The sequence below is a fragment of the Ctenopharyngodon idella genome, chromosome 8 (genome assembly GCF_019924925.1).
Source record: "Ctenopharyngodon idella isolate HZGC_01 chromosome 8, HZGC01, whole genome shotgun sequence".
Lineage (NCBI taxonomy): Eukaryota > Metazoa > Chordata > Actinopteri > Cypriniformes > Xenocyprididae > Ctenopharyngodon > Ctenopharyngodon idella.
The window spans coordinates 26,484,712-26,510,337 of NC_067227.1; the positions used below are offsets into that span (position 1 = coordinate 26,484,712).

Consider the following 25,626-nt stretch of genomic DNA (forward strand, 5'->3'; position numbering starts at 1 on the left):
ATGCACTTTTAAGTGAATAACATCTGTTTCATTAAGTCTGTTCGTCACACAAAGCTATTGTATGCCTTCAGAAGACTTGGTACATAAAACACCAGTCATTTGGACCACTTTTATTATAATTTTATGGTGTTTTTTGAAGCTTAAATAAAGCTTCTTCATTGAAATGGCAAAAGCAGAGGAACCAGAACATTATTAAAAATGTATTATTCCTACCGGTTTGAACGAAATGAAGGAATTTTCATTTCTGTGTGAGCTATTTCTTTTAGTGTGACCAATAAAAGCCTACCAATAAAGACATTTCTACAAAGTGTGTGAAGAGCTTATTAAATTGCATGCTGTGTGTATGCATGTGCCACTTACTCCCATTCCTTGCGCCGGGCCTGTGGGGTGCTCTGGATCTTGTGTGCCTGATGAGCTTTAATGATGTCCCGTTGCTCAATAAGTCCCCCCCTGCGCCGTTTAATGATATTCGGGCTGACGGGCATGTCGGGGTCCAGACCCAACGCGGCCGCCCCCTCACACGACCCCCCCAGATCCAGGGAGGATGGCGCCAGACCCATCGGGCGGGGGACGTAGAGTGTATCGAAACTAGATGCATGGGACAGGAAGCTGTCAGACAGTCTCTGGGGCTCCAGGAGCGAACAGGAGCGGGAGCCGTCCTCAAGGGTTCCTCGGTGCTTGAGCCAGCTCTCCGGGTCCTTAGGCTGGAGGAGAAAACATCGCGGAGGCGGGCTCCCGCCACACATGCCCTGACCGAAAGAAGGGACTGCCAGGGCATTACGGTCAGAGAGGGTCTGTGCGCTGACCGAACACGTGCCCAATTCCAACATCCTGAGGACAGATTCTCAGCATCGTTCTGTTTAAAGAGAAAATAGAGAAAGGCGACAATTAAACCATGTGGCAAGAACCCATTAGGGGGCCTCATCATGCCTCCAAAAGACTGCAAGATGACTTAAAATTATTTAACATAGGACAACACAAGCTTCCGATTCCGGGTTTTGATGGTCTTGAAAAACCTGAATATAAAAGGGAATTTTAAAAGCGACATAAAAACTAGAAAAAGTCACTTTACAATAAAGTTTAATTTGTTAACATGAACTAACAATAAACAATTCTATTAACTGATTTATATACAAACACTTAAATTACAGACATGAAAGTTTTTTATAATAATAAAGTTATAATACTAACTTTTTAATGGTTTAACTTTACATTTAAATGGTGGCTATGATAAAAACTTGACAAATGTATTCAAACATACATTAAATATTGAAAGAACAGTAAAAAAAACAGGTAATGAATATGTAATATAGTGCATATATTTAGCAAAATGCACCTCTCTAGAGTTATTGTTTTAGGTAACTATCAGGTTTATGGTCATTGAATTGCTTTTCTGAGGTAACGTTACATGACATTGTTTTCAAGTTGTTTTATTGGCATCTTTCCGAAGTTGAAACACTGACTGAGCGATTACATAAGACATGATTCATTCAGTAAGCTATACATGTTTATTTCGTGCTATAACTAGTAGTAAAGCGGAAGAGATGATCAGTTCATGTGCGCTTCGCGCTGCCGCTTCACTTGAACTGAGGCTCTACAACAATAAATAGCGCCAAAATGCTATTTATTGTTTGAATTTCATAATAGAATGGACAGAATTTAAATCTGAAACTTTGTTTCATATCTAAAGTAACAGAGCACAAAGCTTAGTGCGATTTATTGTATGGGAGACATGCTACAAAGTTCTGTTCATTCATCAACTGAAAACATAGACTAAAAGAACGATTCTTGGGATTTTCTTGGTCCATAAAAATGAGAATCGATTAAAATCGAGAAATAGATATTTTTTACCCATCCCTACAAACAATGAACAATTGTATTTTTATTAACTAACATTGACAAATATTATTAAATGTTAAAGCTCACTGTTAGTTCATGTTAGTTAATACATTAACTGATGTTAACAAATTAGACCTTTTTTTAAGTGTTACATAAAATCTTAAAAGGTCATGGAAATATCTAAAAATTAATGTAATTTTTTCTCTGTCAAGCTGTTAAAAATTTTATTTTGTAGAAATTGCTATTTGTGAGTAAAAAATAACCTATCCAACAAACACGAATGACTGGAAAAGTCATGTAAATTCATTAGTCATAAAAAGTGTGAACCCTGAAGAACATTCAGTTCTTGAAATTGCAAGTTCTGGAATTACAGAATGTAATTTTTTTAAACAAGCAGTTATTTCAACAAAAGTACCAGAAATGTCTATAAGGGGGACACTGGACTCAAAAAGGCGTACCACTGCACTGATAACAGGTTTTGCTTCAGGACCCAGCCATTAAATTTGCACATTGGCCTACCAATGTGCAAAATTATTAACCTGACATGGAAATGGACAATTTTGCAAATGCACAGGAGCAGACATGTGATTTATCAGAATATAGACTTTTTTGGGTCATGACCCAGCAGTTCATCAACATGCAATAAAGACTTTAAAAACAAATGTACTATTAACTATGATATTAATAACTAACAAAGACTTGATATAATGCCAGGAGCATCAAGGTAAAGAGTTTTAGCATCCTTAGCTTATTCACTGTCAAATGCAACACTAATTTAATGACATATTCCCTCCAGTCTCATTCACAAGGAGCCCTAATTGTTGTAGAAAGAATGCTGCCGCTACAATGCTTGTTAAATGCGTTGCCTTTAAAACAATTTTGCGACAATGACAGCTTTTAAAAATCATGACAATGTTCTAGTCACAATAACCTAATGAGGGAATCAGTTATGCAGCTTATAAACAAATTAAATCGTAATAAAATCCCAGCTAAGGTCACAAATCACGCAAAAGAATGTTATTAAACAATTCATTCATGTCTGTGTCCTCTATAAATTAGCTTCTCATATTAATGACAAAACATATCTAGAGTTCATTTAACAATGTAACAGTGCCACAATTCTTTAGAGTAAATGCCAAGAACCCCAAATATGAAGGATTCCTTTGCCTTAAAATAAATTTTTAAGACCCATTCATAGAAACATATTAAGCATGATGTTACAAAACAATGTTTTCATTGTGTTTCCTTCTGGACCATCAGTGAATGTTTGAATCTTTTGTAATATTTGCATATTGAGTCCCTCAATTGTCCTCAGTGTGAAAAGATGGATCTCAAAATCATACAGTCACTGCTGTATTCAAAGAATTTGCAGAACCTTGAGGATTTTTCTGAAGAGCGTTGGCCAGTTTGACTGCTCAGGTCAAACAAGGGACTCATGAACAACCATCACAAAACAAAACAAAAAAAAGATGTATAGTAAGTATTGTATATTAAGTATATCTTAAGTTAAAGGGATAGTTCACCCAAAAATGAAAATTCTGTCATCATTTACTCACCCTCAAGTTGTTCCAAACCTGTATAAATTTCTTTGTTCTGTTGAACACAAAGGAAGATATTTTGAATAATGTGGGAAACTGAACAGTTTTGGGGCACCATTGACTTCCATAGTATTTTTTTTTTTCCTACTATGGAAGTCAATGGTGCCCAAAGCGGCCTGGCTACAAACTTTCTTCAAAATATCTTCCTTTGTGCTCAGCAGACCAAAGAAATTTATACAGATTTGGAACAACTTGAGAGTGAGTAAATAATGACAGAATTTTAATTTTTGGGTGAACTATCCCTTTAAACATAACTTGGGCAGTCCTGAAAAGCAGATTTCGTGAAATCTTTGAAATTTTGATTGCTGATGACATATTTTTCCATGATGATTCTCTATAGATTACTGTTGTTACTGTTGAAATAGTATAGGCAAGTTATAGTTTAAAATAAAAGACATTTTCAGTGTGTATCTCTTTCTTTTTATTGCACCTTGTTTGCAGGGTCCAGCCAATTATTCGCCCCCTTTTAACATAGACACCATGAAGCAAGAGCTGACAGGGCATAAATTAGTAAGACTGGCCAAATAAAACAATGTGACTGAAAAATACAAACTGATCCTGCGCTCCGAGCTCTGTGATTCATCACGCAAATCTACGCAGAAGCGGTGTGGCATCTTATTAAACCCCAGCTGAAAATGGAGCAGCTGTTGACAGTTGCGGCAGGATGCAGGGGTGTTTCTGTTTAGACTATATTTACCATGGTGGCCCACATCCAACATCATTTCAAACACTAATAAGGGTGAAATATAGTATGATGCTAGCCTTCGGTAAGTAGGAAAAAGGCCAAATCCTGTTTAAAAGTGGATATTATTATCTCAGTGACGTAGCTGTGTAATTTTATTGCTCAGAGGTTGCTCTTATAGTTAAAAAGAAATGGTGCTCATGGAGTTTTCAGATAAATCTCATTTAAGTATCAACTCTGTCTTAGAGGTTTTTCCTAAAATTCCTTAGAAGAAATATAAATAGAAAGAAATTAGACATTTATTGATACAGTATAGCAAGAATATACACTAAATCACAGTTTGAGACAATGTGATCTATTTTCCTTTTTCCTCAAAATATTAAAGGCAAAAGACTTTAGAAAATGGCTCTCAGTCTTTTAGCTCTATAATATCATTGCTGTGAATTCAAGATGTCTGTAAGACGGAGATTTCTCAAATCAAATCAGTCAAAATTATTCACCATTTAAACAACAATATAAAAAAATGTAAAGATGCAAAAGCCTTCAGTATCACATGATCCCACCATTGTGAGAAGATATATTTTGTCACACTTCCATTCACACACTAAATTTCTGCCCAATTGTGAGTATCGCTGTAGCCTGACCCTTGGTGAGTTAATGACAGGCCACGTATTGACTCGGAAGTACAGGGATTAATTGCAGCTGCATAATAACGAATAAGAGCTTCCAACAGCGAGCTAGAAACATACACCTGCCTGTGCCAAGTTTCAGCGAAGGCCATTAATTAGACTCTGATAAATGAAAAAGGAAGACGGATGTTTGAGAAATAAAAATGCATTTGTACAAAAACAAAAACCAGGAAAGGTTCTCTGTGGCAGACTGTCAGTTAATTATGGATGTAATGTGTCCATTTCCTACAATGATCAGAGAAACCATCCTAAATGATTGCAGACAGTAAATGAACCCAGAGCACGTCTGAACTAAACACATCTGAACAATGCCACTGTGATATTGTTTGCAACTGGATGAGTCAGTAGATAGATATATGTGTGTGTTTGATGATAACTGAAGTTTCAGACGTCCTGGAGTACTTTTTAAAGAAGTTTATTTATAAAAAGTGCTGTAGAACTACTATGGTGTCAGATAACAACATGGCCTTTGATTTGAAAGAGACCAAGGCAAGTCATCATACTTTTTATTCCAACTGAATATTTCTTATGTAAGTTAACATCTTGGCTACAACAAAAATAATGTTCATTTAACACTTGTTGACATTTTGTGACAACATGCCCCAAATAGTGTGGTATATTGTCAGATTATATGGGGTAAGTTGTCACAACCTGCCATTAAACAGCCTATTATAGACTATTCACTGTCTTTTTAAATTGTAACATTAAAACAATAATAAAAAAAAGAAGGAAAAGGGTAAAAGGTAACATACAAAAATATTAAAGGGTTAGTTCACCCAAAAATTAAAATGATCCCATGATTTACTCACCCTCAAGCCATCCTAGGTGTATATGACTATCTTATTTCAGACGAACACAATCGGAGATATATTAAAAAATATCCTGGCTCCTCCAAGCTTTACAATGGTGGTGAAGGGGGAAGCGATGCGTTTTTGTAAGAAAAATATCCATATTTAAAACTTTATCAATTGAAATAACTAGCTTTCAGTGAACTTGCGGCAAATGAGTAACCCCCTGACGTGATGTATGACGCAGGATGTAGGAATAGCGTAAGCTTAGACGCTTCTCGCAGTTTAAACAAATAGGGCTGGGTAACAAACTCAAGCTCCTCTTCTCTTATATCGAAATCCTCCAACATTTCTTTTTAAAAATGATCATTTGAGACTTCTAATTTGTGACCTGTGTTTTGTTTTGCTTTATCCTCTGCGCTTCCACGTTCGTCATTACGTCATGCGTCGGGTCAGAGGTTACTCTTCCACCACAAATGGATGTGTACGGCTGTCTGCAGGAAGCTAGTTATTATAGTTAATAAAGTTTTAAATATGGATATTTTTCTTACAAAAACGCATCAATTTGCTTCAGAAGGCCTTTATTAACCCCCTGTACGGATTATTTTTATGATGAATGCTTTTTTTTTGGCTTTAAAATGTGGCCCCCCCTTCACAACCATTATAAAGCTTGGAGGAGCAAGGATATTTTTTAAATATATCTCTGATTGTGTTCGTCTGAAAAAAGATAGTCATACATCTAGGATGGCTTGAGAGTGAGTAAATCATGGGTCAATTGTCATTTTTTGGGTGATCTAACCCTTTAAGTTATCATTATGGCTAACAGATTTTGCAGTTAAATGTATCAAATTATAACATTTAAAACACATTTGACAACTTGCCCTGAACTGACATTTATTACATTTATAAATCTTTATGTATATGACTAGCCCTGGTGTCTCTTATAACATGGTGCTCCTGAATGATACTATGGTATTTACACAGTACTCCAAGCTGCTTCAAGGAATACAATGGTTTTACCATGTTACATGTTCAATAACCATGGTATTATGATGGTATATATCCAAAAAAATGGTATCATCATAGTACCATGTACAAAAAGCCAAGGTAATACAATGGCACGCAGAAAATTCACATTTAAAACACAAGTAAACACATTATCTATTTTCCATGAGATACCGACAGAAACAACATCCAAATGACCTCAAGAAATATGAGCACAGCAGAGCATCTCCAGTAATAATCATTCATGGCAGTGAATGACGCAGATCCATTATTCCACTCAAATAGCTAACAAGCTGCACCTGGACCAGGAAGAACGCAGCCAGTTGGGGTTATTCTTTTTATTAGTACTGTTTATCTTTCCTTTCTACTGATATGTCTACCCGGCATCTTTAAAAGTACTTTTATTTTAGTGAGTCATACTCCTTAGGAAAAGTAACATGCTGTTTCTTTTTTAACAATTTTGTCATATATATGCCGCATCTCTCAAAAACAGTCAATTATATCAGCAAAAGAGGAATGCAGGTGAACATCAGATGAATCAATCACAGGAAAGAATTACTCAAGTGAGACTGAAAGGAGAGACAATAATGAGAAATGGGTTGGGAATGGGAACAAGATATAATCCAAACTGACTCAAGTTCTTTCAAGTAAAACGGACAAAAGCAAACCATTTAGAGCCTTGAACACTAAGAACAGTGGACCGGATGTGTTAGCAAGGATGAGAGAGCGGAAGCATGCCCTCACGCTTTTCAGAGGAATTTGAACTCGAATCCCTCAGCACTGGATAATTCAAGGTGAGGGTGAAAGAGCGCGTAACCTTTGCAAACACCTGCTACCCTGAACAAATCCCTTTTAAGCAGCAAAATCCCTTTTTGTCCTCCCCCTCTTTTCCTGCCCTACTTCATCACCTTCGACACTTAGCAAGCCTGTCTGGGAGTATTATCAGAGCTCAAGTCAACAGAGACAGCCTGAAATACAGGAGATGAAATTGATTTCCCTTTATTGCTTTACCACAGGAGGTGAAGAGAACATCAGCAGTGGACCATTTCTATCTCATTAATGAGAACTTCTGAACCTCCACAGCTCTTAGAATCTTTTCCATCTCATGCAAAAGAACACAAATACAACAAAAAGCTGAAAGGACTTTTTTATACGCCTAGCTAAAATTCTACACAAAGGCCACAATCACACATTTGGTATTTAACTCAACACTCTACAGTGAGAATGCTAATAAAAAAAACATAAATTTCAAGATATCATATCCCTACTCTTACAAAAAAGTACCTTGATATATACCATGGCACTGCATGATTACCACATGTACGTACCATGGTATTTACCAGGGTTGTGAGAATACCTTTTCAATTCCAATTCAATTCCTGAATTTAATTTGAATTGAGGTAGCATACATGACACAGAATTGCAATGCAAAACTGAATGTAAGGAAGTAGAATTCAAAATAAAGATATTCATATTTTTTTAAAATAAGAAATCCAAACAAATTTTGAATGTTGGCTTGGGATATTGTTTTATTATTAGAATTCATTCCCATTTATTCATGACCACGTTTCATTCATTTGTTCCCTTGTTTTAGTTAAATTGTGGCAATGTTTTACTAATTTGTTCCCTTATTTTAGTTAAAGAGTGGCCACGGACTAATTTGTCCCCTTGTTTTCATTTAGGTAATCATGTCATATGCAGGGCTCCGTAACTCTGTCTGCACTGTGTCCGAATATATCTACTTCCATACTATTTAGTGGTAAGGGTTTGTGAGCCAAGCAGTACGTCCAATAGTATTCATAAAACAGGCAGAAAGTACCCGGATGACCTACTATTTATGGTGAGATTCCGAAGTGCGCATTCGGTGGGCACTTTTCTATCCCATGAGGCCACGGGAGGATTTATGAATGGAGGTGAAGCGACGCGGACGCCGTAGGACACATGACAATGAAAACATAGTGGATGTAGTACGTTCGAATTTCATTCATTCTACTACACACATTCATACTATATAGAACATACTTTTTTAACGGTCGGTTTGACACCAAATACCTACTATACAACATGCGATTTCAGACGCAGCACTTTTTCTTTACATGTACTTCTAGGATACCAAGGTAAAACAATGGTACTTTTGTTTCCTGACATTTTCCAAAGGCTTTGTAAACAGAAAAGTCTGTTACCTTAGTTCCCACAGCAAAAAGCAGCAAAAAGTCTAAGCTCTTTTCCAAGTTCAGTGTTTTAAGCCACAATTATGGAGTTTTTCTCACTCAACCACTGAGTGAAAAAAAAATGGTCAGTGTTAATGGTCTTAAGCACATTTCCGTCAGCTAAATAATGCGTCTGTCAAAATGTGTCAGCTGAGGTGATGTTGTTTTCCTCTGAATTGTTCAATGTCCTTTCACCATGCTACGAGTGGGCAATTCAGATTACCATAAAAAGACAATTTATGACAGCTTCACTGTTCTATCACTGAAGGAGCATGTTGTATAATACCACACGATTACACTATGTACACACAATACCATTATTTTTACACCACAAGGTTGTAAACATGTTACATGTATACAAGCCTGAGGTAGTAAAAGGGAATTTTCATGGTTCACCAGGAAACAGATTGTTAGGTTAAGTGTTGGTGCGATTTCCACAAATGGCAGAAGCTGAAAATATACGCTGAAACAACTGGAGACAATAAATGACAAGCTTTGGTTGCATTGTGTCAGCTATGAAATGGCTGTAAAAAGAGGAGGTTTTCATTCAAATTCCTATATGAATCATTGGATTGTGAATTGTTTTTGTCCTTTTTTGTCTGGTACTTTACAGTGTGTGAAGGATTAATCATAGCTTTATCAGTCATGATTGGCATCATCGACATCATCATCCTCATTATTATTATCGTCATCCCAGAGAAAAGGAAAAAAGAGACCATCAATGTCAAAAGACACTTTAGAATAGAATAATAAATATATAAGCTCTATTCAAAACCCTAGTTAGCTGCATCACTGTCTACTATCTACAGTCTACATGCAACAACTTCTCTTCTCTGATGACGTGTTTACTGGCGCAAGGGCGGGACAACCTGGCACTCACATGAGATCACAATAGCAACCCACAACTATCCATTCTTGATTCTAGATGGACAAAGTCCTGCCCTACATTTTTTCTTGTTCAAGAAGCCATTTCACATGGATATATGTCACAATAATGTAAAAAAGCATGTGTCTCAATCAATTGTCTATCTTGTGAACCAGTATATCGTGTACACAAATTCGGGCACTGGTAAGGACAATAAGGACCCTGGCTCACTACACATTGGGACACTGATGACTATTTCTGGTCACATGACAATGTCCTCATTGTACAATATCACTTTGGTTTTTATGAACAACAGCACAACTGATATCTTTGTTCCTATAGTGTGTGGAGTGCGCACACTAACAGATTCCATTCACAAACAACCAGAGTCTTGACTGTGATCACAGGAAATCTCGCAAAATCTCTTGTGGTCAAACGTGACTATAGAGTAAACAAACATGGAGGAGGACGGGCAAGATGAAATGGCGATAATAGTGTTTGGACTGCTTTTTTACAGAAAAATTGCTGAGGAAAAAGTTGTGTTATCCGTCAGCTCGCTTTCTGATTGGGTATTGTGTAGTTTCACGTGACAATCTACAGAGTGTGTGCATGTTTGTCCTCAGGGTTCCCCCCACGCAACAGGATTTCTGATGGTAAATTTTTAACATGTTGTTGTATTGCGCAGGTGACGCTCATTGGCACTCGAGTCACCGGCCTTGCTCCGTTCCCGTGACTCTCGGCCCCATCCTGCTTGCCACCGTTATATATTTCCGATATTTGTATATTATATATTTGCCACATTTATATATTTCACAGTGATATATTTCAGCTATATATTTGAGATCAGTGCGGCCCCAACGTTCTTCAGAGCAGTTTCAATCACTCACCCCACAGGAAAATCTGATAAGATAATCTGTAGAACCATCAAGATAATTGGGACTTTACCTAGGATTGTCAGAAGGGGAGAATTGGGCCCAAAATTGGCCCGATTATCTTGAAGTGTTTGGGTGCCTTTAAGGGAACAGTCCTTACATGGCTGACACGCTGATCAGTGCCCTGACCATAGGCGTAATTTGTGGGTGGGATGGGTGGGACATTTCCCCACCAATTTTTGAAACATCTTGCAGCACGGATGTATACTAATAGAAAAGAAACATCTCTAATTGATTAGCAATTCATTCGTTTGTTTTAAATAATAGATGATCTTGCGCTGGGATGTGTTGTTTTTGAAATCATGTTGAGTGCTCGTTACCGCTGTTATCAGTGGCGCAACAGTTTTCTCTTTGCGCTTGTGCAGTCTTCACACGGACGAGCGCTTCAATCTATCGCTGTTGTGGCCGCGGACTCTATTCGTTATGGTGAAATCACAAACAAAATGCACATAAATGTGTCTCTGCTCTTGATAAACAATCACTGATGAACATCTTTGGTTTTAATGAGAAAAAAATAAAATAAATAACACGAGGGCGGATTAGAACCCAGAACCTCTGGCATGCTGAACAAAAAATCTACCTCTAGTCCATCAGGACAATCTAATATAAATGCGGATTTACGTATTTACTAACTAATGTAAATACTTTCGAGACTAACTGTATATTGTATTATAGTAGATGTAAGGACGAAACTATCATATTAAACATGAGGTCTATGTCAATAAATTTTGTGCATTTATTATTGTAATGATACACACACATTCCCGACACACACATTCCTGTCCCACCCACTTTTTAAAACAAAGTTACGCCACTGGCCCTGACCACTGAATACTAATTGAGACACACCCAAAGACTATTGCACATCCACCATGTTTGTAGTTCTGTACTGAATTCTTCTCCAAAGTGCAATGAGTTGATCCACAGATCTTCCAAAATATAAGGACCATCCAAGGACTTTTTTGGCATACTCTTTTCTTCAACATTATGCTTTGGGAGACACTTATTCTAATCTCACATACTATTTAGCATGTGTAATATGCAGATTGGGACACACTGTAGACAATAATTGGCTGATCCAGGTATGTTTAATTAGGGTTGAAGAAAAACTTAAACCTAAAACAGTTTGGTTAATGGTTTTTGAAGATGAGGGGTGTCACTCAACCTGCCTATAATTTGACTGGCCTTTGAAGTCAACAATAGATATGGAAAAAAATAACCATTTCTGGGTTGTGACCCATGCACCAGTGCTTCAGAAGGTAACATAATTGTGCTTTGTAACATCCCTAGATCACAATAACTAAGTAGTCAGCTAAAAATCCAAAAACCCAAATCCGAGCAGCTGCACATGCAAGCTTAACTCTTCTACAGTTCTGTTATTGTGTAAAACTAGATTCCATAAGAGGAATAGATAAAGACTAAACAACCTTGTATGGAGAGGATTTATTTTTTTGTCTCCTTTGCTACATTCACAATGAACATGACTCATTGCTGGCGGGCTGAAACGGTATGAAGTGCTGTCTGTTTGACATGCAGACCAGCAGAAACGAGTCTAACCTAAAGTCTGGCCGGTGCACACGTCAGCCGGGCCAACAACCCATCTGCGGGAACTCATCTCTACATCCACCTGGGCCACAGCACCTGTCCGTCCCTAAACAATAGAGCTCAGGGGGAAAGAGACAGCAGTGAGCATGAGTCTAATTACTGTAGTATGGTGACTGGAGCGTGTCTGTGCGTGTCTCGCTGAGCTGAAATAGATGATGAAGAGAACATGGCTCATCCCGTGCTGCTTAGAGGAGGCGGTTTATTTACCAGAGAAAGAATATATTTGTGCGCAGAGGAAAGTAAACAAGAAGCGATAATGAAAGGGGAGATAAAACACAAGGAAGGAAAGACACAGAGCTCAGGTTTAAGAAAAAAACATTAAAAGAAAATGGTGTCTTCCACAGGGAAGAAAACGTATGTGGCACTTACAGGAATTTGCTTGCTTGTTTATTTGTTTAGCAGTTGGATCAGGCAAAAATGCATTTTTGCTGCTTGTTCAAATTAATGTAATTAAAATTGAGCTAATTATGTGAGAAGTTTGGTCACAATTTACATCATTTCATTGAACGCAATCAATTCAAAGTAATAGTTCAGCATCCCAACCCCTTACATTTTTTTCTTGACCACAAAAAAATAACTTTTTTTTATAATGTTCTGGTTGTTTTGTTCTTCTCCATTACAATAAATGTGGACTGAAGCATTCAAGTTTCGAAAAGGACACAAAATCACCATAAAAGTATCCTAAAACTGGTCCATACACCTCATGCACTACACACAACAAAGTCAGAACAAAGTCAGAGGGTGAGTAAATAATAAAAGAATTTTTATTTCTGGGTGAACTTATCTTTAAAATACACAAAATAAAATGTAATTTTAAATGGAATGCTAACCTTTTTGCATTAGGACATGTATCTGCCATAACTGGATGTACATAAATTGAGATCCAGATTCAGACACAATGTAATCTTATTTGAGTGCCTTTTTTTTTTTTTTTACCAAACATCACCCCCTGTTTATTTAATTAAGTACTCTACTAAATTAAAATATGGTAATTCGTTCATTTATTGATGTGTGCTGAAATAAACTGGTATACAAACCATTATTTGAAAACAAAAAGCCAAACATTGTAAAAATTAAAATTTTTTTAAATGTATTGGTTTTATGCAGTATATTCACATTTATTCATTTAGCAGACACCTTTATCCAAAGCAACTTTTGAGAAATACATGACTTGCATTCAAATCTCGCTCAGTCCTTCACATTTTTATTGCATTATGATTAAATTCATTTCAAGTTCACATGACAAGACTAGAACAAATCCGAACAAAAATTCATTTAAAAGGCTTAATTTAATTGTGTGTATAAAAAAAAAAAGTCCTGAATTTAATTAATTTCATTGAACATTTTTATTTTTTTTTAGTGCATGCTCACAAGGAAAACTCAGGACAATTCTCTGAATGCCCCCTGATATTGTGTGGCACTGAGGAGCCACTGGAATGAAGGACACTGTGTTGGAAGATAAGAATAGTCGCTGAAACCTTCACAGTGTGCTACAGCTGCTGTTTCACTGAGCAGTGGTGGAGACTGGACAAGTGAATCTCTTTATAAGGTTCAATGCCTGCACATCCATGCTGTTCATCCAAGCCATGTAGCACCCATTAAAATGAACAGACACATTCTTGAGACAGGGTTCCATTTTCACTCCACTGAAACCTCTGACCCTTGAGATTAATCTCAAAATAATCAAAATGACTTGAAAGGGTTAGTTCACCCAAAAATGAAAATTCTGTCATTAATTACTCACCCTCATGCCATTCCAAACCTGTAAGACTTTCTTTCTTTTTTGGAACACAAATGAAGATCTTTTTGATGAAATCTGAGAGTTTTCTGTCCCTCCATAGACAGCTACACAACTGACACTTTGAGGCTTCAAAAAGTTTACATAAAACTAATCCATATGAATTGAGCTGTTTAGTCGCAATTTGAAGATAAATAAATCTGAAGAGAAAAACGATCGCTTTATATGATGAACAGATTGAATTTAGGCTTTTATTCGCCTATAAACATTCATCAACTCACACGAGTTGTGGTAAATAGAAGCTCAATGAGGTTCATCCTTATGTGTTACGCAGCACATTTGAGCTTCCACAAGAGGTTTGTTCTCGCGCATCAAGCAGGTTCAGTTGAGCTTCTGTTTATGTTCGCTGATCAGTTTATATATGTGAATAAATTAAATCTGTTCATCATATAAAGTGATCGAGTCTCTTGAGAAAATTTGGACTAAACCACTCAATTCATATGGATTAGTTTTACAATTTCTTAATGAACTATTTGAAGCCTCAAAGTTCGTCAGTTGCGTCTATGGAGAGACAGAAAGCTCTCAGATTTCATCAAAAAGATCTTCATTCATGTTCCGAAGATGAACGAAAGTCTTATGAGTTTGGAACGACATGAGGGTGAGTAATTAATGACAGAATTTTTATTTTTGGGTGAACTACCCCTTTCAAGCTTCTGATAACAAACAACCAAATACACATTTTAATGCTCTTCCTTTTTACATCAAGAAAACAAAGGCAGGCTCTAAAGGCCGGGACACACCAATGTCGGGCTATGTCGGGCCATTTTTGAGCGTCGGTCACCTTTTTTTTTCAGTGTGTTCCACACCGCTGGCTCTAGTCAGACGGCGTCTGTTTTTATTTTTGTTTTTTTTTGGGGGGGCGATTCAGCATGTTGAATTGGCGTTGGGCCATCGGTGAGACCGAAGACTCTGATTGGCTGTTCAGTTTAGTGAAGGAGTCAATGCACGAGAATAAAGGCAAAAGTGAAGAAAGCAAGCAAAAAAGTCAAGAGGGTACAAAAAGAAGGCTGTTATAATTTTACGTCATCTTACCTGAGCATTCGAATGCACGAATATTTTCATAATAACGAGCCGACTATGAAGAAAGTGATTGATATTCAAAATGGTAAGCAAGCGCTGCTTTGTTTACGGTTTGTGTATCTGCAGTCCTAGTTTCGGTTTCCCTTTTTGAATGAAAAAATAGACTATTGATACCAGCTGATACAGACATATATTTACTAACACGCAGGCGCAGAATGCACGTGTTAGTTGGTAGTCGGCTGTAGTCTTTGCGGTGTGTTCAAGCGCAGCTTTTTGTCCGAGATACAGCCGACAAGAGGCAACAACACAGTCAGGTTTTGTCGCCGCTAGTTTTTTGATGTCGGCTTAGTGTGTCCCAGGCTTAAAGGGTTAATTCACCCAAAAATGAAAATAATGTCATTTATTACTCACTCTCATGTCGTTCTACACCCGTAAGACCTTCGTTCAGCATTTTTGGGTGAATTAACCCTTTAAGTACAGTTTTATTGGGTTGTTGGATTTATCATCACATTTTTATTTGAGCTAATTTTTGATATTTCATAGAATATGGCATTAATTCTAACAAAATTAATCAAAACTCACTACTATAGATGTGAAACTTTTTAAAATGATAAAACGGTTAACTTTAATTCTCAAACTGTTTGGATGTACTTGGTAAAGCTGCATCATTTCCTGGAAAGCTATACCTGACAGCCAAATCCAGTGTTAGTCACAAAGGTTTCAGTGCCCCTCAACACAGGACTTAAAAGCTTTCAGCCAGATGCAGCCTGACCTCCTGCAGTTATACACTTTACTGCTTTTGAGGTTACTAAGAAAATGAAATACAGCACTTCAAAGATGAAGAAGATGTTTATGGAGTGCTGAAGAAGGAGCCAAAAAAGTATCCACACAAATATAAAAGATGTGTTTGCCAAGCAGGCATATTTATGCTGTTCAGCAACTAGAACTGAATAATGAAAAACTGAATAAAAAAAATAAATAAATTTAAAAGTGCAGTATGTAATATTGACAGTAGGAAATACTATGGAAAGCTAGTGGAAATACTGCAGTGCAAATTCAAAATACTGGAAAATACTAGTTGTTTCCCCCGCCCCCTCCTCCTCAGACTTGACTCTCACGCGGGTTGGAGAGAGTGCAACTGACAATGGAAAGTGACAAACCTTACACTGTAAGCTGATAAGCTAATGTATAGGTTTGCAATGTTTTTATTGCAGAGGCTTTTTAGGTCAGGCAGAGTCTGTGATCTGAACATATTATGCTATTTTTATGCTTTAGTAAGGTAACAAAAAAAAAACAGAGCACCTTTATTTTTATCACTGAGGTATAGCATGATATTTTTAATAATCTAACTGAAAATAAATCAGCTAAAAAACAAATGACAGAGGAAGCTTTTCGTTATATGTTCAATAATAAACCATCGTAATACTAATACTAATAATAATTACAATAGTTGCCTTCGCACCTTCGGTGCTTGGCCCCTAATAATTGCCTAGACAGCAATGATTCAACTGGCAAATGGGGCATTTTTGAAAAAGGTCTCAATAATTTAACAAATTGCGCTCAAATATATCAAGATACCAAAGTCTGCCATCAAGAGTGAGAAATTTCAATATAACCTCAACATTTTTCATCAAATTCTTCCAGGACCAAATTATCTGAGCTATGCTATCCAGTATCCACTTTAATTACAGCTCTGTACTCCCACTATGTAAACAATTTCTCACTTTTTGATTTCCTAAAGAATCATTTGAGACAAAATAGATACATTTCTTCTTCCTGAGCTATGAAAGAGCAACAACATCTTTGTTTCTCTGTATCAGCATAATAGCAGCTATAGTAGCCCTGTATGAGCCCAGGGTGTTAGTTATCTACTTGTGGCATAACATTTGAACACATATACAAGTCATATTGTTCATATTTTCATACTTAAGCTGGATAAAGACAATCCTAAACAGAGACGGGGGGAAACATTAATCTAAGATAATAGCCTGATGTTGCCCCATCCCCTGCTGTTAGTCTACTACATCAACAACGAAAATTACACTCATTTGCACTATATGCCTTTTAATTATCACCACTGTTAATAGAATGAGCCCAGGTTGCCTTGAACAACAAGCATCAACTTTGCTGAGAACACAAAGCAAGACTAAACACATAATGATCAACCCTTACTCCCCTTCAAAAAGCATGACGAAACAGTTGAGAGCAGTTGGGAAATATGATGAGGGCATAAAGTGCCCTTGGAAATAGCTTCTTAGGGAGCATGAAGTCGGGTATTTATTAGCATGCTCCTGAGTTCAAAGACAAGGGTCTGAAAGTGATGAGATTTACTGTTTTGCAGACCGTCAGATCCAATATTCATACAGACTCAAGCTGCTGCCTGTAAGAGCTTACAAAAACACACCAAAGCACTTAGTTTGTGAACAAATATCTAGCTTCTGCCAGACCGCCTTCCGTATTCAATTGACGAAAAAAGCGTAACTGACGTTGGTTACGATTTTTCATAAGTTGAATATGGAAGGCGTAGGACGTAGCATAAGCGTTTTGAACTGCAAGAGTTTTACACTTTCTTCGTAAGTTGAATACGGAAGGCAGTCTGGCGGAAGCTAGATATTTTACTTTATAACTTTTTAAATATGGATATTTTTCTTACACAAATGCATCGCTTTGCTTCAGAAGGCCTTTATTAACCCCACGGAGCCATGTGGAGAACGTTTATGATGTATGGATGCACTTTCTTGAGCTTCATACTCGTTGGTCCCGTTCACTGCCATTATAATGCTTGGATGTGTCAGGATATTTTTAATATAACTCCGATTGTGTTCATCAGAAAAAATAAAGTCAAATACACCTATGATGGCTTGAGGGTGAGTGAAGCTTGGGGTAATTTTCATTTCAAAGTGAACTAATCCTTTAAAACCTTCATATATGACAAAATAATTGCAATATAATTTTTGACCAAGTTGTGCAGACCAATATGTGTATAATTTTAAAATTAAAACAATCAAAATTAAAACATTTATTGAAAAAAGGCTGTGTTCTAACAGGCTGTGTGACTATGAGGAATGATTACCTCAAAATGTACATCCGTATGCAAGTGTTACGTTGTGGTGCTGCAGGGATCAGGCAATAGACGGAAATCCACAAAGTATGGGTCTTTAATGAACGTAGGAACGGAAAACCAACACTAACACACATAAAGTTAACAAGATAACGGACAAGGAGTGCAGGGAGTGAGTCCAACTTAAAGGGAGTGCTGACGAGGACAACAGGTGCTGGGAATCCGGGGAGATGGCGGGAAGACTGATGAGGGAAGTGCAAACAGGAGTGCGGAACAGGAGGATACTGGGAAACGGAGTCCGGGCAGGCGTGAATGTGACATTACCTCCCCCTCCCCGGAAGGCGTGTCCTCACGCCTCAGATGAAACAGCGGGGAGGGGGGGTGGGCACCCTGGAGACCTACAGGCAGGTGCGGGGGGTGCAGGCGGGTGCGGAGGTCTCCAGGGCGGGTCAGGAGCCCTGGCAGGCCACGGAGGGTCAGGAGCCCTGGCAGGCCACGGAGGGTCAGGAGCCCTGGCAGGCCACGGAGGGTCAGGAGCCCTGGCAGGCCACGGAGGGTCAGGAGCCCTGGCAGGCCACGGAGGGTCAGGAGCCCTGGCAGGCCACGGAGGGTCAGGAGCCCTGGCAGGCCACGGAGGGTCAGGAGCCCTGGCAGGCCACGGAGGGTCAGGAGCCCTGGCAGGCCACGGAGGGTCAGGAGCCCTGGCAGGCCACGGCGGGTCAGGAGCCTTGGCAGGCCACGGAGGGTCAGGAGCCTTGGCAGGCCACGGAGGGTCAGGAGCCCTGGCAGGCCACGGCGGGTCAGGAGCCTTGGCAGGCCACGGCGGGCCAGGAGCCTTGGCAGGCCACGGAGGGTCAGGAGCCTTGGCAGGCCACGGCGGGTCTCCTAGCCCACCCCCATCTTTCCCACCCACAGATACCCTTCCCCCCCCCAAAAAATATTTTGGGAGACTCAGGGGTTCAAAGGGCTCGTGGGTTACTGGAGTGGGTTCGGCGGCGGTTGGGGTGGGCTCGGCGGCGGCTGGAGTCGGAGCGGGCTCGGCGGCGGCGGCGGCTGGAGCGGCTGGCTCGGCGGCGGCTGGAGCGGCTGGCTCGGCGGCGGCTGGAGCGGCTGGCTCGGCGGCGGCGGCGGCTGGAGCGGCTTGCTCGGCGGCGGCGGCGGCTGGAGCGGCTGGCTCGGCGGCGGCGGCGGCTGGAGCGGCTGGCTCGGCGGCGGCGGCGGCTGGAGCGGCTGGCTCGGCGGCGGCGGCGGCTGGAGCGGCTGGCTCGGCGGCGGCGGCGGCTGGAGCGGCTGGCTCGGCGGCGGCGGCGGCTGGAGCGGCTGGCTCGGCGGCGGCGGCGGCTGGAGCGGCTGGCTCGGCGGCGGCGGCGGCTGGAGCGGCTGGCTCGGCGGCGGCGGCGGCTGGAGCGGCTGGCTCGGCGGCGGCGGCGGCGGCTGGAGCGGCTGGCTCGGCGGCGGCGGCGGCTGGAGCGGCTGGCTCGGCGGCGGCGGCGGCTGGAGCGGCTGGCTCGGCGGCGGCGGCGGCTGGAGCGGCTGGCTCGGCGGCGGCGGCGGCTGGAGCGGCTGGCTCGGCGGCGGCGGCGGCTGGAGCGGCTGGCACGTGGACGGCTGACACAAGGTCGAGGAGATTGGGAGCTGGTTCAGTCCAAAAGTCTATTAACCAGTCCTCCGTGTCCAGGACTGGCATCTTGGGCTGCACAGTGACAGGCAACTCAGGAGACTGGGGCTGCACGGAGGCAGAAAACTCAGGAGACTGGGGCTGCACGGAGGCAGAAAACTCAGGAGACTGGGGCTGCACGGAGGCAGAAAACTCAGGAGACTGGGGCTGCACGGAGGCAGAAAACTCAGGAGACTGGGGCTGCACGGAGGCAGAAAACTCAGGAGACTGGGGCTGCACGGAGGCAGAAAACTCAGGAGACTGGGGCTGCACGGAGGCAGAAAACTCAGGAGACTGGGGCTGCACGGAGGCAGAAAACTCAGGAGACTGGGGCTGCACGGAGGCAGAAAACTCAGGAGACTGGGGCTGCACGGAGGCAGAAAACTCAGGAGACTGGGGCTGTTTGGTGGCCTTCTTCCTTTTCTTTGCCGGCTTGGGGTTTGGGTCCGGCAGGACCCCAGGAGAACACCCACTGGAGGGGTAGACGGAGGAAACCGGCGGTTGGCGAACTGGCCAGGCCGCCCGTTTTTCTGTGGGGACTGGACGAGGAGTACATGACTTTTCTTGAACCTCTTCAATTACGAAATCAGAACAATTCAGAAAGAGAATCAGATTAATTGTCTCGACTAGGGAAAAAAAACAGGCAGGTTCCTTAAAACGAATCATGTCCTCATCCAGTCCCGCCAGAAAACAGGCGTTCAAACATGCATCTGGCCAATTCGCCAAATACGCAAGCTCGACAAATTCCTCCACATACCTCTCCAGCGGGCGACCGCCCTGCCGGCAGCCACACAGGCGATCCACAGCTGAAGCTTGCTGGGGAGGCTCGGGAACCAGGAATAATCCCATCTTTGTAGATTACCAGTCAGTTTTTTGGTCCGTTATTCTGTTACGTTGTGGTGCTGCAGGGATCAGGCAATAGACGGAAATCCACAAAGTATGGGTCTTTAATGAACGTAGGAACGGAAAACCAACACTAACACACATAAAGTTAACAAGATAACGGACAAGGAGTGCAGGGAGTGAGTCCAACTTAAAGGGAGTGCTGACGAGGACAACAGGTGCTGGGAATCCGGGGAGATGGCGGGAAGACTGATGAGGGAAGTGCAAACAGGAGTGCGGAACAGGAGGATACTGGGAAACGGAGTCCGGGCAGGCGTGAATGTGACAGCAAGTTCGAGGGACTTTATTTAAATGAAATACATACACCTCTTTTGCTATTGTTATGTGCCAGTGTTTATCCCTCAGTGCCATCGGTTGCCGACTCCTGCACTAAATGAATGTATTTGATCACTGCAATGTGTCTTGTGGTTTTCTCCACATCTCGTGCCATGAGTTGCGGGTTAAAAACTGTACAGCTTGTAAAAATGCGCCTCAAGACTCTTGCAGACTTTCGGAACACAAGAACACATCCTATGTGAACGGCCCCTGAAATTAATAAGACAAATAAACACGTTGCAAATGCTATTGTCTAACTCAAAAATAGGTCTGTCATGCACGTAACAAGTCAATTTATCTTATTTATCTCTGAGAGCTGTTATCAAAGGATTGTCACGCTCAAGGTGGCAAGAGGAATCACATTCAGTGAAATGATAAAGGACCCTATTACTGGGGTGTAATACAATTACAGTGAGTATAGGATAATCTGGATATCTCGTTTAGAAACATGGAAAAACAGTACTCGGTTACAAGACAAGTTTGAATTCTGGAGAGCCCTGACAAGTCACCTAATGGCACACTAAATGGCTTGTGTCACCGTGACGGCTTTGCCCATTTTGAAAATGAGAGTCCTTACGCCACACTGAGTTTTTGTATGCTGGAGACCTGAGGTGCATTGAAATTAAACAGCTCAAGATGTACGTAACTTCCTCAGTGGACAGAGCTTAGGCTTTCGCATCAGAACAGATGGAGAGAATGAGCTCAAAACTAATCGGGGCTAATTATGCAGAAAAGATGCTTTAATCGATGACTTGCCAGACTCTGAATTGCAGCCTCTCTCATGCATTGGTGCACCTTTAATGCTCTCTGCTAAGAACTACCTGTGATTTTTTTTTAAAGAAAAAAGCCTATTTTACCACTCAAGTACTCAGAAATTTCTAGTGCAGTCACCACCTTACAATAAAAGCCTTGTTAATGTGAAAAGAGAGCTGCTACTGAACTCTCTGCAAATGTTCTTATGGCTGAGTGATGGGTACAGTACAATGTTGAGCCTAATTTTGTCCTCTAAATCAAATATATTCTTGTTCTGTCTCATCTTTTGTCACATTTAAAATATCTTCTTTAGAGCACCAACAGCAAAATACCTTTGAAAGACCATCTCATTTTAATGAGGTTTTTGGCTGATTTTTTTCCATAATAAACAACAGATGCCCCTGTGGGATATTAATTAATTCTAGCAACGTGTCTTAACAAAATTTCTGAGGTCGCACGAAAGTTGTTGTCAACAAGGTCATGACTTCACAGTCACATGAAAAACAGACAAAATTCAAATTCTGAGGGATCAAATGTACGATGCATGAAAGCACAAATCCTTAATTAAAACTTAAGTGGAACACAACAATCAACTTGAATTTCAACCCTCGTCTCCATGACAACAAACAAAGAATATACACGAATAAGAGAGCAATTCACATTGCTTCATACTCTGTGCATTAGGGAATCTGGATCAAAGCACAAATGTGGTGTAGACACATGTGCACAGCAAATATGATTCAATAAACATTCTGCAGCCTTTTGAAAGCCTCTTTAACTCGGCACTTCAGACCATCAAGTTCCAGGCACAGAGATCTACTGACTTCACAGGCAGCTTTCATGGAAATCAAAGTGAAAAAGAGACAAACCCAAACATCGGATCTCCCCAATGCTGAAACTGCTGGCACCTTGAGCTGTTTGTAGATAACAGCTTTCTTTAGTGTTAGGCCTGTCACGATTATTGATTAATCATCTGGTTGTGGTTATTTGATTTAATCGCAATTATTTAAGATAACCGCATTTATTGTGCAGTTTAAATTTAAATCACATTTTGCCAAAGAACATAAAAAGCACAGCTGTGAAGTACACAACGATAATCAAAGGTGTTCCTTTATACAAAAAGGTTTTTGGGTTTAATCAGACTGCATTATATTATGTTAAGGTACTAGCAGAATACTTATATTATATTATATTATATTATGGTGAATTCAGGGTGATTGGGACACTTTTGCCATTGAGATGAACTGGAAAAGTGTCCCAATCAACCAGAATTCCCCCCTATATTATATTATATTATATTATATTTTTACAGCATTAAAGTAAAGCATATGGGCCTTTTTTTATTATAATATTATATACAATTCCAAACTGTAAGTGATACAAACAAAACAGAATTAAATCGTTAATCGCAATGAAAATTAATCGTCAGCACAAAATTCATGATCATGACAGCCTATTAAATGTTCAATTTTTCTTAGTAAAACTAAAATCTAAAACAAATAATAGTCATAAAGAACTCATACAAGTTTTTATGATAGCCACCATTTAAATGTTTTGGAGATATTTCAAAAACATAATTATGTCATTATAAATGTTATTATGAAAAAAAATGCCTTTTGTGCAATTTAAATGTTTGGATACAAATCAGCTGTTTATTTTAATTTGTAATATTACAGTAATGTACCAACTGAACGGTTTCCTTGTATCATTACAGCATTTTTTTCCTTGAGAAAAATTGGCATGTTTTGTATTCCAAATTCCAAACCAAATTCAGTTGAATCGAACTGAAAGCTTATGAACTGAAATTGAATCGAGTCATGATATTTGTGTCAATACCCATCCCATAGTGAAAATTATTATATCGTGTTATCAAGGAAACTTTTTTGCTGGTCTGTAAAGGATAAAACCACTTATCTACAGCCATAATTATTGTTCAAATTAAAAAGTGACCGTAATTGCTATTCAGGTGCATTGCAATGAGGATTACATCTTTTATTTCCAGTAACTGTTTAAGTAATAAATAATGCAGTGATAACTGAATGGGGAAAGCCATTTGTCAGTGCAATTAATGAGTGATGTGCTGGTTCTGTAGTTTTCCAAGCAGCACTACATAATGCACCTAGACATCAGCAGAACCGCCTGGGGTTTTGACTCTATAAATGGGGATGTCTGTTATCTACTTTGCAACAGAAAACCTGTATTGACTAACACCTCGTTCCCTGACCAAGAATCAATGTGCATTGAGAGGCGCTTGCTCATGTTATCATGAACAATGACTGAACTGTGGTCAGTGACAGGTGCACTTTCTTTTAAAGTGCATTTTATTTGGTTTACAATTATTCACTAATACACTAATGCAACTACTTGCAGTATCTTTATGCAATATGTGTCTAACTATGTAGTTTATAAAATGTGAAGCGATAAAGATAGATTGCCTCAATCGCTGATTTTCGTCAATCCTTGATATAATGTCTTACTTACTAGTATTTACTGGAATTTACACACAACGCTTTTCCCAGCAGAATGCTCATTTTTAGCAGTATTAAAGGGTTAGTTCAGCCCTATAGAGTACCTCAGGGATGACGTGTTTTTGTAGGCAAAACCCAGAAGCGAGTTAGCATTTTAGGACTTCCAGTTCCATCGCACTAAAGTATGGGTTTTTTTAATGGGTTTTTGCTAAATCACCTGAAATAAGGTCTGTGGTTAACAAAGCCTCTAAATATTTTCATGTTTTGATCTATGACATAAAACACACCAGTTATAACCCGTTTGTGATTTTTTTAAACCTTTATTGTGTCTTAAAAACGGCGGTTGCTAACAAATTGCTAAAAGGGACTACTTCCTTCGGCGGGGACTTTAGACGTCATCATGACAAACAGGACATTTGGACAGCATTTGTCATGAAAAAGTGGATAAGTATTCATACACAGCGCGGATCATAATCAGCAAACATGTTTTTAAATAAAGTTGTTTTTTAAATAAACTTTGAGGAAGCTTGGTGGTGGTGACGTTGATCCGCGACCATGGTGTGCTGTAGACCGTTTATAGCCTAATGTTAGCTTTTTATATCTGACGACTTTATTTAGGCTTCAAAATGTATAAATGTTGTGTTAACTTGTAAAGATTATCTTGATAGACAAAGCGTGTAAGTGTCATAACCCTTTGTTAAACACAGAGCTTATTTTTTGCAATTTTCCAAAAGTCTATGGGAAAAATGCATAGGCTTTCGATCGAGGGAACCCGTGTGCCGCTAACTTCCGGTTTGGGCGTCAAAGAGGCGTCAAAGCTTATGCTACTCCTACATCGCATCAGGGGTTGCTCTTTTGGCATAGGTCGGCGTGTGTACGGCCATCTGCCAGAGCTAGTTATTTTAGTTTTTAAAGTTCTAAATATGGATATCTTTCTTACACAAACGCATCACTTCGCTTCAGAAGGCCTTTATTAACCCCCTGGAACTGTGTGGACATGTTTTATGATGGGTGGATGCACTTTTTTGGGCTTCAAAATCTTATCCTCTCCAGGACATTATTCAATATAACTCCGACTGTATTCGTCTGAAAGAACAAAGTCTTATACACCTAGGATGGCTTGAGGGTGATTAAATCATGGGGTAATTTTCATTTTTGGGTGAACTATCCCTTTAAATCGCAAAACGTTGTCATGGAACAACACTTTAGCGGTAATGACACTCACAAAACCGTTACTAGGGTAGGCTACCAGAAGCTACTATCGACACAACAGTAAAGCGAATGGTGACATGGAACAATAAAGAACAACACTGAGTTAATATTTTATGCACATATACGAATTTATTTACTCCTTATATCCGCTCTATCAGCCGCCATTTTTATTTATCCGTCGAACCGGATATCGGCAACGATAAATGCATTCATGGCGTCTTTGAAA

General features: G+C 39.9%; 1 protein-coding gene across 8 annotated transcripts in view; it reads right to left on the minus strand.

Annotated features, from left to right (window-relative positions):
• LOC127517709 (voltage-dependent R-type calcium channel subunit alpha-1E) overlaps positions 1-25,626 on the minus strand; it is a 146,758-nt gene that overhangs the window by 119,761 nt on the left and 1,371 nt on the right. For all 8 annotated transcript variants that reach the window (XM_051903737.1, XM_051903735.1, XM_051903736.1 and 5 more), the window contains exon 2: positions 361-856. In XM_051903737.1, coding sequence (XP_051759697.1) covers positions 361-830 — 470 coding nt within the window. In that variant the 5' untranslated portion in view covers positions 831-856. The remainder of the gene's footprint in view (positions 1-360; positions 857-25,626) is intronic.